At 39.1% G+C, this 19,069-nt stretch overlaps 1 protein-coding gene across 6 annotated transcripts in view; it reads left to right on the plus strand.

Moving 5' to 3' along the window:
- Positions 1 to 19,069, plus strand: part of cpeb3 (cytoplasmic polyadenylation element binding protein 3) — a 118,787-nt gene that overhangs the window by 95,033 nt on the left and 4,685 nt on the right. For all 6 annotated transcript variants that reach the window (XM_060841930.1, XM_060841929.1, XM_060841925.1 and 3 more), the window contains 3 exons: positions 2,057 to 2,175; positions 2,859 to 2,973; positions 6,162 to 6,343. In XM_060841930.1, coding sequence (XP_060697913.1) covers positions 2,057 to 2,175; positions 2,859 to 2,973; positions 6,162 to 6,343 — 416 coding nt within the window. The remainder of the gene's footprint in view (positions 1 to 2,056; positions 2,176 to 2,858; positions 2,974 to 6,161; positions 6,344 to 19,069) is intronic.

The following is a 19,069-nucleotide window of genomic DNA, read 5'->3' on the forward strand; positions in this document are numbered from 1 at the left end:
AGGTTTAGGGTGAGTGGGGAAAGATATAAAAGAGATCTACGGGGCAACTTTTTCACGCAGAGGGTGTTACGTGTATGGTATAAGCTGCCAGAGGAAGTGGTGGAGGCTGGTACAATTGCAACATTTAAGAGGCATTTGGATGGGTATATGAATAGGAAGGGTTTGGAGGGATATGGGCCGGATGCTGGCAGATAGGACTAGATTGGGTTGGGGATATCTGGTCAGCATGGATGGTTTGGACCGAAGGGTCTCTTTCCATGCTGTACATCTCTGACTCTGTGAGAGTATATGCGTGTGAGTGTAAAATGGTCTAAGTCTGTGAGAGGATGCATGTGAGTGTAAGAGTGTCTGTGTGTGTGTGCGCATGCGCGCACAGTGCAATGGTGGTCACCTGTATTGTGACATGAACCCAAGGTACCGGTAGAAGCAAGATGGATTAATGAAAGTGAATTTCAGTTTTTTGAGGATGTAACTAGTAAAATGAATAAATGGATATAGTGTCATTAGATTGTCAAAAGCACTTGAGAAGTCACAAAAGAGGTTATTGATCATAATTCGAACCTATGGGTTTTGATAATATACTGCTGTGGATTGGGGATTGATTTTAATGGACAGATGGTGTATAAGAATAAACTGGACATTTACATGCTAACAGGTTCTAACTAATGAGGTCTTTTTGGGTGAGTACTTGGGCATCAGTTATTTACAATCTACACGAATTACTTAAACCAGAGGAGTGGGTGGGGGAGGCAGTGTTTGTATCAACAGCAAACTTTAAATACTTTAAGTAAAATGGGAAAGTAAATGGAGATGCTAAGTTGTGATCTGGTGACTCGAAGGATTTAATGATCAACTCCAGCTCCTGTTTCTTATGTTCTTGTGTTCATTATCTCTGTCTGGGACAAGTACTTTGGGTCAGTAAGGATGTGAAGTTGGACATATCATCCTCAGTTCCTGCCTCCTGTTCTACGTCTTGTGTCTCATTGGCAGCAGGAAGAGAAGGAAAAGGTTAAAATTGTTGAGACGAGCTTAAACATCACCATTTGCAGAAGGATAAAATACACTAGTATGCCTGAAGAAAGGTTGTCTGAGCTGTTGGAGCATGAGTAGATGAAGCAATGTCTTACCAGAACGAACCCACATCTGACACACCGCCACGTTTTGCTGCATTCCAGCTCCCTGCCTTCTCGGGAGCTTCATTGCATTAAGCATTAGTGTTTGCTGTTAGACTGAGATAGAGGCCTGAAAATGAATTTCTCCTCTGACAGCAAAGCAGTTGAAGATTAGTTTGGGGCATTTCAAACCTTGGTGCGTTGCACTGCCTTTCTTATGGAACAAAAGGCCAGATGGTCCTTCCCAGATATACTTGTGCAATCTGGAACCTGAATTTTAAAAATTAACTTATACGTTCTTTTTACAAGAAGCAATTTCAAGCATGCACTTAAATTTGAGGAACTGTTTCAGTTTAAATCCAATGAATAGTAAAGTTCTATCCTTTCTAAAAGAAAAGAAATTTGAGAATGTATCAGTAGTTAACCCTGTCTTTGATTTTTTAAAAAAAAAATGAGAGACTTTTTGACCTCCGGTCACCTCTGGATTGTCCTTTGTGCAAACCTCATTGGTTCAACAACCATTGCCATTAAGCTAATCCACAGTTGCCTAATTTACCTCCTAGTCCTTGCTAACTTTACTTGCTCTCCTTTCCTGATCTGTCTACGACCTTGCCTCATGCAATCTCTCGCACTTTCTAATTCCACATTATAACTGATAGCCTACAGACTACTTTCACAGTAAATCTAGTGCATCCTCACTTCCTGGTAATCATCACTTAGGTGACAAGTTTCTATCATTTTCCCTCTTAATACTGATGCTCTTTCTTACTTTTAGAACATTTTAAGCCAATAAGTTGGACTGGACCATTAACCAGCTTCTTAATTCTGGGTCGTACTGTTTGAATTTTCCTAAAATACCTTAGGGCGAGTTGTTATGAAAATGTAAATTATTGCAGTATTTGCTTCGGCAGTAGATTTATTTCTTTTTTTTTACGCCCCCATAGGCTATGCCTTCCTTCTATTTCAAGAGGAAAGCTCTGTGCAAGCTTTGATAGATGCATGTATTGAGGAAGATGGAAAGCTATACCTGTGTGTTTCCAGCCCCACTATCAAGGACAAACCGGTAAATGGATCTGCAGCTTGCTTCTGCTCACCATCTGTTCTCTTTGTCATTTCATGAGCCATCAAACCTGGGAATTATTTAGCTATCTGCTCCTCCATCACCTATCTCTCCTCCCATCCTTCTGTTAAATGCAAATACGTGCTGTATCATATTGATTATCTATATTTACTGATGGATCTTACTTTCTGTAAAATCTGAAGACTGGGTCTTGAGGATTGGTTAATAAATGGTGAACTGCATAATTAAATCTTTGTCAATTTCGGAGCAATAAGCAAATACAAAGCAGCCTGGCATTTGTTTCCTGCAGGTGATCACTGTATTTTTTTTTGTTGACTAATTGTGTTCTGCTTTCTACAAAATAAAAGGAAGTATCAATGATTGCAGATTTTTGTTATCACTGCAGCTTTATAACATTTTTGTACCGCAGGAGTTTTGTAGTGATGTAAACCCAGTAATTTAGTACAAAGTACACATGTTTTCACGGGCAAATGCTCATTATGTTCATTTTTTGAAAAAATGGCAATGCATTGTTCTCTGTTTCATGCTGACTGTTTAATTTGTAAATGATTCAATGTAAATTTAAATTGGAGCCTGTTATTACAATGTTCATATTTCGGATGCTTGAGTTCTTAAATCCAAATGGTATCCAAAATTGATTCAGCAAAACTTTGTTTCTTTTAAAGGTTCAAATTCGACCGTGGAACCTGAGTGACAGTGATTTTGTGATGGATGGTTCCCAACCTCTGGATCCCAGGAAGACTATCTTCGTGGGAGGAGTTCCCAGACCTCTTCGAGCTGGTAAGTAAAGGTGAAGCAAGTTCCCAGCAAACTAGTTTGTTCTCTGAAATTTAGAATGTGAATTTCAGCACACTTTTTTGTCTGAATGCAACTCCTGGTGCTCAGTTTGAATATGATGATGTGTTGTCCTGATATTATCTATGCAGACATGGCAAGTTACTACTTAGGCTGACTTCTGAAGAAAGCTCACTAATCTAAAACATTGACTTCAGATGTTGCCTGACCTCTGAGTAATACCATTTTGTTTACTTTTGAGGTTTATTGTACATTAATGTCCATGTTGACATTGATATTTTGGTTCCATATAGCTTTCAGATGGAAAAATTAGACTGTTAGCTGTATTTAGTACTTCTCCTCAAAGAATATTATCTGAATTACAAAATACATCATACTTCTTCAAATTTTCCGTCATACTTGTATAAAAATCAGTTTTCTTCCAAACAATTTATAGCCTTTATTTGGCGATGGCGAGGGTGGATCCTGATGGGAATGTATTGTTTGGCTTGACTGGGTAATAGCTGCCAAAGCCCTTGCCACATTTTGGAAACAAGATGGGAAGATATTTGTGCATGAAGCAATTTGCTCAATAAGGACATTGAGATGTTTGGAATTTTAATGGTGCATATGGTTTTTAAAATCAGACAATTGTCATCTTTCCTTTTAGTTACATTTTCCTTTTGTACTCTTTAAATTTGAAAGCTATTTTTGATCATATGCACCCATGTTGGAAACAGGTATTAGCATCAGAGCCTGCGTCACTCCTTGTTGAGCAGTAAGCATTCAACAAGGAGCTATGAGGGCTTACAATAATAAGCACAAGTTAGAGAGTGGAAGCCCAGCAGGAAAGTTTCAGTGGCTCAGGTCTACTGAGTGCATAAAATGGGTTGCAGTAACCATTTTTTTCTTTTGTGGTACAATTTTTCCATTAAATAAGAAAGAAAGGTCCTGACAGGAAGCAGTAGGGGAAAGGACAGTGGCAGACAGGATATGTGCATTATGATGGGGGGGGGGGGGGGTGGTGCAAAAAGATATAATGGATTTTTGGAGGAAATGAAAGTGTTGGCTAGTGTGTTGGGTACAGGGATAGAAAATACAAATATTCCAAATAAAATCATTTTTAATGCTGAAAAAATATTTAAAGATCCATGCGCACTGTTTGCGGTAGGGATAAATTTAGATATTATTAAAAGGGGATAATAGTTAACATTTATTTTCAGGACAAAGAGAGTCTGAGAATTTTTCCTCCTCTCCCCTACTCACCAGTGCAACCTGTGTAAACTTTGCATTTTAACAGCACTTGGCTTTTCCAATGTAGCTGCTTGTGAATCTGGTTTCAAACCAAAAGTGTTTCCTGGAAGTGTTGCATATTTATAATTTGGAAATAAGAGCTGCTACAAGGCTATCAATGCAGTTTTACAGAGTCCATCGTTGAGTATTAAATACCTGTTGTCACATTAATTTAGAATAGAATATTTGTGCAGGTCACACCCAAAATAATTTTTTCCAACAGTACATTTTAAATTCACAAGTTAAACCGACTCAATATCACTTTGGTCTCCGGGGACAGGGAGAGTGAGGTAGGTGAAATGTTGGAGTGTTGCCTTGGGACCCGCAGCATTTATACTGTGACAAACAATAAAGCATTGATATCAACTGCCCCCAGCTCTTTACACAGTGCCACTTGGACAGATCTGCTCCCTCAGTTTAAGATTTAAAAAATGGTCTCTATTGTAACTGGATGCTAACTGTGAAATTGCATTCCACACAAGAAAAATGAATGCTATCTTTAGTTTCTCCCAGTATTTTTTTTAAACAAAGTGTAACACATCCTGTAATTGGAACGTTGACTTAAAATATATCTGTACAAGTGGAAGCACACAATTCAAATATAAATCTATGTTATGCTGTTGTAAACAAGTCATTCATGCATTCTGAAGATTAATTTTGTTTTTGTTTTCTGTTCTCAGCAAAGTAACTGAGTTATTTTCCCTGTTCATTGGCGTTTGATGCTTTATGGATGAACTAATAGTTTTAGAAACATGTTTACCAATATAGAGAATAAAACATTGTGTTTCCTAATTAAAGCAATATTTGATTTAGAGATTCTTTTTGTACAAAATCTACATTACAGCAGTTGTGTTTTGAATTATTGAGCAGGTTTGACAGGATTGGTTTTTAAAATCTGGATTTTGCAAATACTGATATAAAAATCAAAACACTACACATAGATGTTGTCAGTTTCACAAGACTAGAATAATTTTTACTCTTATGAATGATGAGTAGCTTGCAAAACTAATTCAAAGTTTTTTTTAAATAGTTCAGGAAAGTGAGCTTCACTGGCTGGGCCAGCATTTATTGCTCATTCCTGATGCTCTAGAGAAGATGGTGGTGAGCTGCCTTAAACTGGTGCAGTCCATTTCTTTGGTAGCTGTAGTTATTCTGATTCTCTTTTGTTTTCCTCTTTCCAATGTTCTCCATTACCCAACCCAAATATTTTTGATGTCTATAAAAATGTTGCTGGAATCATTCAAAAAACTAGTGGAAATAGTCTAGTCTACGGCCCTTTCAATGGATTCTGTTTATCTGCCACTCTGACATTTTTTCAGGATACTTGTTTGGATAGGATGGGTAAATGAATGCAGTTGCTAACCAAATATTTTTCCACTCACCTTTTTTCTTTCCATAATCCAGCTGAGACTGGAAGAAATCCTGTCCTTGGGGAAGGTAAATACAAGAAACAAACAAGACTGAAAATTGTAGTCCTTTACGTGAAGGACATTGATGTTACTCTTGTACTGCAGGTCCATATCTTGACTGGGGTCTGACTAAATGCATTCAAATTGAATGATGCAGCTTTGTTCCTAGAATTTGAATCTACATATTTTTAGATTCTCAGACATGATTTTTCAAAACAAGATTGTTTTTCCCTTCGAAAAATGGTTTAGTTTTGCATCACATTTTGCTTATAGTTGTATTTTGACTTGCACATCTCAATTATGACCTATCTACAAATAAATGTGCAATGAATGACGTATTTAGGTCTGATGAAGAAATTGGAGGAATGTAATTGTGTATTCTTCTGTAATGACTGTGATTTAGAAGAACAGTGTTATTACATCATGCAAATTATATAGGGAGAAGATTTGGAAATGGTCTTGGAAGCTTAGGATTTTATATTTTCCTTCCAGTTGAATTGGCTATGATCATGGATCGGTTGTATGGAGGGGTCTGCTACGCGGGCATTGATACAGACCCTGAACTGAAGTACCCAAAGGGTGCTGGTAGAGTGGCTTTCTCCAATCAGCAGAGCTACATTGCTGCTATCAGTGCTCGCTTCGTACAGCTCCAGCATGGAGACATTGATAAACGGGTGAGTGAATCGTTGCAGTGCCAGCTGACTGAACGTTATTGTAGATCGAAGGATGATTTGCATCACGTTTTGTAACTGGCATCAGTTAAAACATAATCTTTGATAGTGGAAGTCTAGAGCATTATTGCAGCTTTCTGTGAATAAATGCTGTCCTTGTCTATTCAATAAATGCTGTACTCCATTAATTTTTAACAACTCTGGTTGACAAAAATTTTGGTAAGTTTGTCAGTTTTATTGCCCTGTAAAACACCAAAATTTGCTCTTTGTTTGGAAAATTTGGCCTTTGTGACCCTATTTTCATATATAGACAAGTACACTTCCAATGGAAATGGATTTTAATGGGTCAGATAACCTACACTTATGAGCATGTGAACATACTGTAAAGTAACAAGTAAAAATAACAGTACTCCCTGTTCTCTGATGACCTCAGACAAGCAGTTAAGTGTAGAAATCTGAATGTTGTCTGATCTGCACAGCTCCTTCAAAACCATCTTGCAGTCTATGTCTCAATTTAAATGTATTGAAATTATGGATATACTTTATGGATATGGTTGAAGTGGGAATAAATGGTTTTGCTTTAGGTGCAGAAACAAGTATATATGGTCAAAGCATTGATAATTGTTTGGTACATGGCACAGAAGAAAAACAGAAAAGTTACATTTGGATATCCCAAAGTAACTTGTACCAAATGAAATAGTCCTAAAGTGCAGTAATGATGCAACCAATTTAGGTACAACAAAGTCAAACGGCAGCAATGAAGTAAATGACCAGATCATTTGTTTTAGTGAAGTCGGTTGCAGGATTACTCGACTGGGCATCAGGGAGGACTTTGTTTTTCTTCAAAATAGTGCCATGGGATCGCTCACATTTACCTGAGGGAACAAGTGGCCTTGATTAAACAGCTAACCTAAAAGAGAGCACATCCCCAGTGCTGCACTAAAGTGTCATTCTAGAATACTGTATTCCAGTCTCTGGGGGTGGGACTTGAACCGTACAAACTGCAAGACTGCCACCAACTGGGCCATAGCTGATATCTATGTATGCAACTTAAAGCAATATTTATTCATTGATATGAGGTATGCACAAACCTGTCTCTGTGGTGCTGTGGATATCTCTTGACTTTGTTCAGGATTATTTAATGTAGATTTTGCCTCTAGTCTATGTTCATTGTAGTAAAGTTACTGTGTATCATCTGAAAGCATAATTTAGTGCTTACCCGGATTATGTAATATATGCACCATCTTTGTTGGTGAAGTTTAAATCAAAGAATCTAGTTTATTCAATTCTTTACATGCTGCAGGGTGTCAAACTAGCTCATTTTCATTTAAATGCTAACAATTCACCCAAGAGATGCAAGCAAAATATTATTTTGTCCTTTAAAAGTAAATATTGCTGCTTATTTGATGATATAGGAGTAGAATTTTCTGGATTATCACAATAGATGTTTTAAATTGAACTTTACTACTTTAAAAAAAACATGATTTGAATCTGTCTCGTCTTTGAGCATATGATCATGTGAGGCATCATGCATGACAGATGTTTACAGATCAGAATCTCACTGTTTTCTGGAACATGCTTCCACAGTCTCCACTTTTCTCCATATTTTACTTCAGCCAGGATTATTGTGTGTGTATTTCAACAACTATTATGATATTAATTAACATGTCCAGATATGTCTGTGTTTGAATTCAATTGTAAAGCAGCTGGTAATTGTAATTGTTTCTGGTATATAAGTTATTGCAATGTTTGGAATGTGCTCATCTGGGTAATGACAGTGCAGGTTGTTCCCATAACCAGCTCTATTCTTTGCATTAATGAGTTTGCTGATATTGTGCAATGAAACATCAGACAGTAAGGTAACCTAGGGATATAATAATAGGATTCTTATGATCCTAACTACTCTTTACACATCCACTTCTCTGATCTTTCTGAAGACATACTGTGAATATTTCAGTGAGACAAGACTAGATTTACGTCATTGGGCTGCTTTATCTTGGAGATGATCTGTTTAAAATGCAAGTTAGCAGTAAAGTTCAGTAGAAAATGCTGGAAATTCTCAGCAGCACCTGTGGAGAGAAGCTGAATGAATGTTGCTGATCAAGGATCTTTTGTCAAACTGTAAACTAAATGTGTAGATGAGATGAGAATAAATTAATTATCTCCCGGTCATTGTAGAAACACATCTTTATTGTCTGACTCATGAACATTTCTCCTTGTCTCAGTGGTTGCAACATCTAGATGAAAGTAGAGTTTTAAACCTTCATGAGCCCGTTCTAATTTAAAACAAATTATTAAAATAGATCTATATTCCAAATACTTCTCTGTAAATAGGTCAAACTGCCTGCAATAACTGCTTATGTTTATCAATTTATGTATTAAATCTGAAATGCATCTGTTTATTTGCACATTAAGGGGAAGCTATCTGAAGTATAGGAGAGAGAAAGGAACATAGAGTTATTTTTTGTTCACTGGGTATAGATGTCATTGGCAAGGCCAGCATTTATTGCCCAGAGGGCGATTAAGAGTCAAGCACATTGCTGTGGGTCATCTATAGGCCAGACCAGGTGAGGATGGCAGATTTCCATCACTGAAGGATATTAGTGAACCAGATGGGTTTTTCCTGAGAATTAGCAATGGTTTCATGGTCATCATTAGACTCTTATTTCCAGATGATTTTTGAATTCAAATTCCACCATCTGCCATTGCTTACCCTTGGTATGTTGATAGATGAGGTGAAGTGCACTGCACTGACACAGGTACAGGCAGCTGGGATTAAGGGAATCCCTGTAGGTATGTAGGTGTACAGGAGTTTACTGAAGATGGCCTTGGCTGGGAAGATTAGGTGAATCCAAAGAGGCACTTTAAGTATATTAAAAGAAAAAGAATAACTAGAGAGAGAATAGGACCTCTCAAGGACCAAAGTAGACATGTATTGTGGAACTGCAGGAGATGGTCATTGTCCTCAATGCATATTTCTCCTATGTTTACTGTGGAGAAAGACATGAAGACTTGGAAATTTTGAGAAGTTAGTGGTCATACCTTGAGGACAGTCTGTATCACAATAGAGGTGGTGCTGGATGTGTTAGAATGTATAAAGATGGATAAATCTCCTGGCCGTGACCCGATATAGCCAACAACACTGCAAGAATCTCGAAGAAATTGTGGGGGCCCTGGCTGATATTTTTGCATTTCTGTTAGCCACGGGTGATATCCCCCATAAGACTGGATGGTAGCGAGTGTTGTGGCTTTATTCAAGAAGGGCTGTAAAGGAATACATAGGAACTATAGACCAGTCAGCCTAACATCTGTGGTAGGTAAGTTACTTGAGCAGATTCTGAGGGATAAGATATACATATATTTGGAATGACAGGGATTTGATTAGGAATAGTTAGCATGGCTTTGTGCGTGAGAGATCATACCTCAAATTTGTTTGAGTTCTTTGAAGTAACCAGAAAGGTTGACGAGGGCAGGGGGGGTAGCCGTGGTCGATATGGATTTCAGCAAGGCCTTTGAGATTCTACACGGTAGGCTGCTCTAGAAGGTTAGATTGCATGGAATCCAGGAGGAGCTGGCAAATTGGATACACAATTGGCTTGATGGTAGGAAGCAGAGGGTAATAGTGGAAGGATGCTAGTTGGATTGGAGGCCTGGGTCAGTGCTGGGCCCATTGCTTTTTGTTGTCTATATCAGTGATTTGGATGAGAATGTACAAGGCAGTTTGCAAATGATGCTAAAATAGGAGGTATCATGGGCAGTGCGGAAGGTTATCAGAAATTGCAGCAGGGCCTTGATCAGCTAGGGAAGAGGACCGAGAAATAGTATATGGAGTTTAATGTAGATAAGTGTGAGGTCTTACATTTTGGAAAGTCAAATCAAGGTAGGAGTTTAATGATGAATGGTATGGATTTAAGGAATGTAGTGGGACTGAAGGATCTTGGAGTTTAAGTGCACGGTTCTCTGAAAGTGGAGTCACAGGTAGACAGGGCAGTGAAGAAGGCATTTGGCACACTGCCCTTCATCAGTCAGGGCATTAAGTATACATGTTGGGAAGTTAAGTTGCAGTTGGACAGGATGTTGGTGAGGCTGCACTTGGGAGTATTGTGTTCTGTTTTGGTCACCTTGTTATAGGAAGGATGTTATTAAGCTGGAAAGAGTGCAGAAGAAATTTACAGGGATGTTGCCAGGACTCAAGGGTATGAGTTATAGGGAGAGTTTGTATAAGCTAGGACCTTTTTCTCTAAGACGTAGGAGACTGAGGGGGAATCTTATTGAAGTGTACAAGATCATGAGAGGCATGGACAGGGTGAATGTGTTCAGTCTTTTCGCCAGGGTTGGGGAATCAAGAGCATCAGTTTAAGGTTAGAGTGGAAACCTTTTTACATAGGGTGGTACACGTATGGAGTGAGCTGCCAGCAGAGGTGGTTGTATTAACAACATTTTAAAAGGCATTTGGACAAATACGTGGATATGAAAGGTTTAGAAGGATTTGGGCCAAGTGCAGGGAAATGGGGTTAGCTGGATGGACATTTTGATTGGCATGGACCAGTTTGGGACAAAGTGCCTGTCTCCGTGCTGTATGACTCTATGATACTGAGGTTTCTGTTGGGTGTATTAGCAGTTACTGTACTGTAATTTTTGTACCTGTCAGAAACTAATCTTCTTAATACTAGCCTGCTTCTCTTCGTGAATCCTAATATTTTTTCTATCCGTTTACGGAGATTCAAATGTAGTTTGTCGCTGAGAGTGACAAGAATATTGATTTATTCAGAAAATTTATCGCAAATGTTTTCTTTATCAATTTGCATGTATTCCATGTGTTTCTACATAACTACGTAATCCCAAAGAATACGATTCAGCTCTTAACAATAGCATCCAAGAAGCTGTATCATATAGTATAAACCTTTATGTGGTAATATTGTTTAATACTGTTAATAGAGAGGTTACAGAGCAAAGGACAGAAATGTAGACACCGTATTTTGAGCTGAATTAGAGGAACAGGGGGATCTTGGGGGGGGGGGGGGGGTTCATGGTTTTTTGAAGGCTACAGAATAGATTCATAAAGTGTTTAAGGTGGCATATTGGAAGGCAGAAGGACACTTCACTCGCTGATATCTAAAATATAAGAGCTGGGAGGTTCTGCTTGAACTGTATAAAACTCTATTTTGACTGCAATACACGAAGGATGTGATCTCATGAGAAGGTTTCTGGAAAGATTTTTTTGTAATATTTCCTGGGATGTGAATTTTAGCTGCGAGAAATTATTATATAGGCTGGGTTTTGTTTTGGATGACCGGATGCTTAAGGGAGATTTAATTGCGATATAAAAAATTGACAGCTTCAGACCATGTGGATAGATTATTTCTGGTAAGAGGTCAGTAAGCAGGGAGCATAGAGTTAAAAACAATTGGAAGAAATATTGAAGGGGAAAGGTTGAAATCTAGAACTCTCTGCCTGGGTGGAGGCAAAAACACTCTTAATATTTAAAAATAACATTAGAATGTTCATTTCAGATGCTTACAGAGGAAAGGACCCAGAGCTGGAAAGTGAGAGCAGACTGGATTGCACTTTCTCAGATGGCTGTAACTGAATGGGCTCCCTCTGTACCATAAATCTTTTTCTAGGTTGTTATCCTTCACTTAAAAACTATAAAGCAGGCTGTTGACATCTGTAAAAATCCAGTATATGTATTTGATAAGAATTGACAGCAGCATTGTTGACCTTGCTGTGAGCAACATAGCCAGAACTTTTTTTCCAACAAAAAGCTTATAGAAAAAGTAGTGGCAGATAACAACAAACACATGAACTAGCTCTTGCATTTCCATATGCTGTTTTGTTTTATTGCTGAGATACTCCCCATTCAGAGAAGCTGAATTCAGGGTTTACAAATTGAAGAAAAATAATAATTGGAATAGGTCTTGTGAGCCTGTTCCACCATTCATTTAGATTATTATTGCCTTCTCTGTTCAAAAGGTTCTGTTAAACTATTAGGTTGGAATTTTGAGATGTGGAGTGGGATCCCTCTTTCAGTCAAGTTGTGGGTATATATTGATGAGTTTTCTTTAAATTTTACATTGAACAGATGCTCACTACATACTGCATTATCAATCTGAAAATTAAAGCAAGTTATACCTAAATTATTGTAGTTCCTCACTTGGGTGAGGGTATATTTTCTCAAACCTGAAACAAATTTGAATGGCCATGGTCAGTGTTTCTTGACCATACAATTGCTATCAAATTTTGCAACAAGAAATTTGTAAAGGAGAAAATGTAAAAAAGCCAGTTTTCACCTGGGCATTGATGTAGTTGAATATAATGACAGTTTTGTCCTTTCCAAAGTATTTGATCGCTAAATGCATGGTGGAGTATGTGCCAGTTCCTTTCTGATTTGCAACAATCAATGTGACCAGTTAATTTTTTTTTGATAATTTGGAACATTGATATTCACGTGAAGTTCTATGTTTCCATTGTGCTAATGCCTTGTGAAAAAAGAAGCAACTTCTCTGTGACAGAAGTGATCTACCTCAATTTATTTGCGTTTGCCTGCTGAATTACTTAAAATAAGTATTAAACAGATATTCCTGGTATCCATTTGTGTAAAAAAAAATACAACTTCGAATGGCCAATGTTGCGATTACTGTTCTCTTATTGAATCCTAAGCCCTGAGTTTGACTCGGGGTTCAAATTAGCTTTGGCTAAGACAGTCCTCACTATCTGTTCAGAGGTAAATCATCTTGACTTCGATGGTTTGATGTGACATACTTTCATGTTTCTGGTCAGTTGCCCAACCAAAACTGAAAAAAACTGACTGGTAGTTGGGAGCATATTGTTGGGAAGCAAGAGAATAAACCTTGATTTTTGCATATGTCCTGAGATGGTTGTTTCTGGAAGAATGTGTGACTGGGATTTGGGGAGGAGAGGCATAAGTTTTCTTTTGGAGTGGATAGTGATGTCCAGAGGTACATCCAGTTTTTTTTCTAGACGAATAAGTGAAACAACATGTCAGGGCCAACTCTTTCTGACATTAGATTGAACTAATGGGAATCCGCAATTCCTTCTCTACTAAAATTATCGGCTAAGATACAAGTTGAACTTTGATCTCTGATTGCATCATCAATCTGCCTACTTTTAATACAATGTTTCCACGAGATGTAAGTTCTGCTTGCTCTGAACGGGACATTTTAAAAATTTAGAAGTTCGATATTTCTGGCTTTCATCAAAAATATATTTTTGTGTATTCCACAATCATTTATTTTGTTCTGTGACTCTTAAGTACAGGGAATGTTGTTAAATCCCTGGTTTGCTGCCTGACAGTATCTCAATGTGCTTGGCTGTTTAGCTTGTTTTATTACATTATTGTTGCAAGACATCCCATTGATGACTCCAAATTCAAACTGATAGAGGGTAAGGGGAAGACTGTGCTCCAAAGGTGGCTAGATCGGTGTGGACAGCTTCCTTTTGAGATTTGTAGTGAATGCTCTTGCTTTGCTGCTGGCTGCAATATTTATTTCAGTTTTATTTTGAAATCTACTTCGTCACACAATACTTCAACTAAAGCTGAGCTATTATCATCCCAAATCTTTTGACAAGTAATTGTACACATCGAGTAATGTACTTCATCTCAGTCAGCTTGTAAAATGACATTGTCCTACTGCATTCCTAAGTGGTAACACAGTCTGTTGGGCGCTCTAGCTCTTGTCAGGACGTTATTGGTCTTAAGCCTCTGGGTACCAGGCAGTGTAACACCCCTGCAATTGCTGAATTTGCACCCAACAATGTCGTTGCTATCAGCATCTTTGGCACTTCACTGCTCCAGCGGATAAATTTGGCAGCATCAGATGTACGAATTCTGGCTTTAAATCAAATTAGACGATCCAAAACCATGGGATTTTTTGACTCATCAACTTTATTAGAGGCAGCATTCTGAATCAACCACTGATTTCATTATAGAGTCATACAGCATGGAAACAGACCCTTCGGTCCAACCCGTAAATGCCAACCAGATATCACAACCCAATCAATACCCGGCCCTATCCCTCTAAACCCTTCCTATTCATATACCCATCCAAATGCCTCTTAAATGTCGCAATTGTAACAGCCTCCATCACATCCTCTGGCAGCTCATTCCATACACGTACCACCCTCTGCATGAAAAAGTTGCCCCTTAGGTCTCTTTTATATCTTTCCCCACTCACCCTAAACCTATGCCCTCTAGTTCTGGACTGTCACACCCCAGGGAAAAGACTTTGTCTATTTATCCTATCCATGCCCCTCATCATTTTGTAAACCTCTATAAGGTCACCCCTCAGCCTCCGATACTCCAGGGAAAACAGACCCAACCTGTTCAGCCTCTCCCTATAGCTCAAATCCTCCAACCCTGGCAACATCTTTGTAAATCTTTTCTGAACCCTTTCAAGTTTCACAACATCTTTCCAAAAGGAAGGAGACCAGAATTACACACAATATTCCAACAGTGGCCTAACTAATGTCCTGTACAGCCACAACATGACCTCCTAATTCCCGTACTCCTGTGACCAATAAAGGAAAGCATACCAAACGCCGCCTTCACTATCCTATCTACCTGCGACTCCACTTTCAAGGAGCTATGAACCTGCACTCCAAAGTGTCTTTGTTCAGCAATAGTTCCTAGGACCTTACCATTAAGTGTATAAGTCCTGCTAAGGTATGCTTTCCCAAAATGCAGCACCTCGCATTTATCCGAATTAAACTCCATCTGCCACTTCTCAGCCCATTGGCCCATCTGGTCAAGATCCTGCTGTAATTTGAAGCAACCCTCTTTGTCGTCCACTACACCTCCAATTTTGGTGTCATCAGCAAACTTACTAACTCTACCTCTTATGCTCGCACCCATATCATTTATGGAAATGACAAAAAGTAGAGGACCCAGCACCGATCCTTGTGGTACTTCACCGGTCACAGGCCTCCAGTCTGAAAAACAACCCTCCACCACCACCCTCTCTTTTCGACCTTTGAGCCAGTTCTGTATCTAAATGGCTAGTTCTCCCTTTATTCCATGAGATCTAACCTTGCTAATCAGTCTCCCATGGAGAACCTTGTCGAATGCCTTACTGAAGTCCATATACATCACATCTACTGCTCTGGCCTCATCAATCATCTTTGTTACTTCTTTAAAAAACTCAATCAAGTTTGTGGGACATGATTTCCCACGCACAAAGCTATGTTGACTATCCCAAATCAGTCCTTGCCTTTCCAAATGCATGTACATCCTGTCCTTCAGGATACCCTCCAACAACTTGCCCACCACAGAGGTCAGGCTCACCGGTCCATAGTTCCCTGGCTTGTCTTTACCACCCGTCTTAAACAGTGGCACCATGTTTGCCAATCTCCAGTTTTCTGGCACCTCACCTGTGACTATCGATGACACAAATATCTCAGCAAGAGGCCCAGCAATCACTTCTCTAGCTTCTCACAAAGTTCTCGGGTACACCTGATCAGGTCCTGGGGATTTATCTACCTTTAACCGTTTCAAGATATCCAGCACTTCCAACTCTGTAATCTGGACATTTTGTAAGATGTCACCATCTATTTCCTTACAGGCTATATCTTCCATATCCTTTTCCACAGTAAATACTGATGCAAAATATTCATTTCGTATCTCTCCCATTTTCTGTGGCTCCACACAAAAGCCGCCTTGCTGATCTTTGAGGGTCCCTATTCTCTCCCTGGTTACATTTTTGTCCTTAAGATATTTGTAAAAACCCTTTGGATTCTCCTTCATTCTATTTGCCAAAGTTATCTCATGTCCCCTTTTTGCTCTCCTGATTTCACTCTTAAGTATGCTCCTACCTCCTTAATACTCTTAAGGATTCGCTCGATCTATCCTGTCTATACCTGACATATGCCTCCTTTTTCTTAACCAAACCCTCAATTTCTTTAGTCATCCAGCATTCCCTGTACCTACCAGCCTTTCCTTTCACCCTGACGGGAATATACTTTCTTTGGATTCTTGTTATCTCATCTCTGAAGGCTTCACATTTTCCAGCCATCCCTTTACCTGCGAACATCTGCTTCCAATCAGTTTTCAAAAGTTCTTGCCTAATACCGTCAAAATTGGCCTTTCTCCAATTTAGAACTTCAACTTTTAGATCTGATCTATTCTTTTCCATCACTATTTTAAAACGACTAGAATTATGGTCGCTGGCCTCAAAGTGCTCCCCCACTGACACCTCAGTCACCTGCCCTGCCTTATTTCCCAAGAGTAGGTTGAGTTTTGCACCTTCTCTAGTAGGTACATCCACATACTGAATCAGAAAATTGTCTTGTAAGAATTTAAGAAATTACTCTCCATCTAACCTTTAACATTATGGCAATCCCAGTCTATGTTTGAAAAGTTAAAATCCCCTATCTTAACTACCCTATTATTCTTAGAGATAGCTGAGATCTCCTTACATGTTTGTTTCTCAATTTCCCTCTGACCATTGGGGGGTCTATAATACAATCCCAATAAGGTGATCATCCCTTTCTTATTTCTCAGTTCCACCCAAGTAACTTCCCTGGATGTATTTCCGAGAATATCCTCCCTCAGCACAGCTGTAATGCTATCCCTTATCAAATATGTCACTCCCCCTCCTCTCTTGCCTCCCTTTCAATCCTTCCTGTAGCATTTGTATTCTGGAACATTAAGCTGCCAGTCCTGCCCATTCCTGAGCCATGTTTCTGTAATTGCTATGATATCCCAGTCCCATGTTTCTAACCATGCCCTGAGTTCATCTGCCTTCCCTGTTAGGCCCCTTGCATTGAAATAAATGCAGTTTAATTTATTAGTCCTACCTTGTTCCTGCCTGCCCTGACTGTTTGATTCACTTCTGTTCTCAACTGTACCAGTCTCAGATTGATCTCTTTCCTCACTATCTCCCTGGGTTACCTCCCCACCTCACCTCACTAGTTTAAATCCTCCCAAGCAGTTCTAGCAAATTTCCCTGCCAGTATATTATTCCCCTTCCAATTTAGGTGTACTCCATCCTCCTTGTACAGGTCACTTCTACCCCAAAAGAGATTCTAATGATCCAAAAACGTGAATCCTTTTCCCATACACCAGCTCCTGAGCCATGCATTCATCTCTATCCTCCTATTGCTGCCCTCACTAGCTCATAGCACTGGGAGTAATCCAGATATTACAACCCTTGAGGAGACCTCCTTTTTAAATTTCTGCCTAACTCTCTCATCTCCCTTCAGAATCTTAACCTTTTCTTTTCCTATATCGTTGGTTCCAATGTCGACAATGACCTCTTGCTGTCCTCTCTCCCCTGTGAGAACATTCTGCACCCTCTGAGACATCCTTGATCCTGGCACCAGGGAAACAACACACCATTCTGCTTTTTCTCTGCTGACCACAGAACCCTGTCTGTACCTCGGACTATGAATCCCCTAACACAATTGATCTCTTGGAAATCAACATACCCATTGTTGCATTAGAGCCAGTCTCAATACCAGAAACTTGGCTGTTCATGCTACATTCCCCTGAGAATCTATCACCCCCTACATTTTCCGAAGCAACATACCTGTTTGAAATGGGTATATCCACAAAAGACTCCTGCCCTAGGTGCTGATCTCTCTTACCCTTACTGGAGTTAACCCATCTATGTGACTGTATCTGAGACTCACCGCCCCTTCCTATAACTGTCATCCTTCACATACTGTTACTGTTGCAAATTCCTCATTGCTTCTACTTGTCTCTCCAACCGATCCACTCGATCTGATAAGATTTCCATCCAGCAGCATTTATGGCAGATATAATCCGCAGTAACCCTTAAAATCTCTTTAAACTCCCACATCTGACAAGTAGTACATATCACTGCAAAGGCCATTTTTGCTCCTTCACAATCTACAGACCCAGAAAATAATACCATCTTATTCCTCTACAAAACCCTGCACCGGGTTAAATTAATAGCTATGGCCTATATTTTAAGTTTAATCAAGAGACTTATCTCCAAAAACACACAATCAAGAAAGAACCCACTGTACTCACTAATACAGCCTTTCTCTTGGACAGACTTTAAACAACAATTAACTTATCTCATTCAGTGTTGTGAACTTTGCCCCAACCGGTTCCTCCAAGATTAGTTGTGAAATTCATTGTTTATTAATTTTCCCAGATGCACTCCGATGTCCAGCAACAAATTGAATTCAAAAACAGCAAGTCTCTCTCTCTCTCTCTATCTCTCTCTCTCTCTCTCTCTTTTTTTTCTCTATCTCTTTTTCTTTCTCTCTCTCTTTCTCTCTCTTTTTTCTCTCTCTCTCTCTCTCTCTCTCTCTCTCTCTCTCTCTCTCTCTTCTTTCCCCCCCCCCATGGTAAAACAAATCAATCTTTGAAATAAATATAAATTTCCACATTTAAGGTGCAAGTTTGTTGAACAGTATAATTAAACTGTTGAATTTATCTCATTAATTACACCCATTCGATGCCACCTGTTGTATGCAATACAATGTGCTTTTGTAATGAAGACACTCCACTAGTTGCTGGTACACTACAGCTATGTGCTTTCACTGCTTTTGTCCTCCAGGCATTGACTAAATTGGATCTTTGAGCAGAGTTGTAAAGAACCTAATGTTGTATGAAATCTAATATACGAAACTTTTAGTGGGTGTATGCCTTCACGCCAGCAATTAATAATATCCTTTAAGCCTTGTGTCACACATTAAACATGATGAGACCTCCTTTACACAATGCTTTTACTTGTGTGGATT

This window comes from Hemiscyllium ocellatum, chromosome 22 (genome assembly GCF_020745735.1).
Source record: "Hemiscyllium ocellatum isolate sHemOce1 chromosome 22, sHemOce1.pat.X.cur, whole genome shotgun sequence".
Classification (NCBI taxonomy): Eukaryota; Metazoa; Chordata; class Chondrichthyes; order Orectolobiformes; family Hemiscylliidae; genus Hemiscyllium; species Hemiscyllium ocellatum.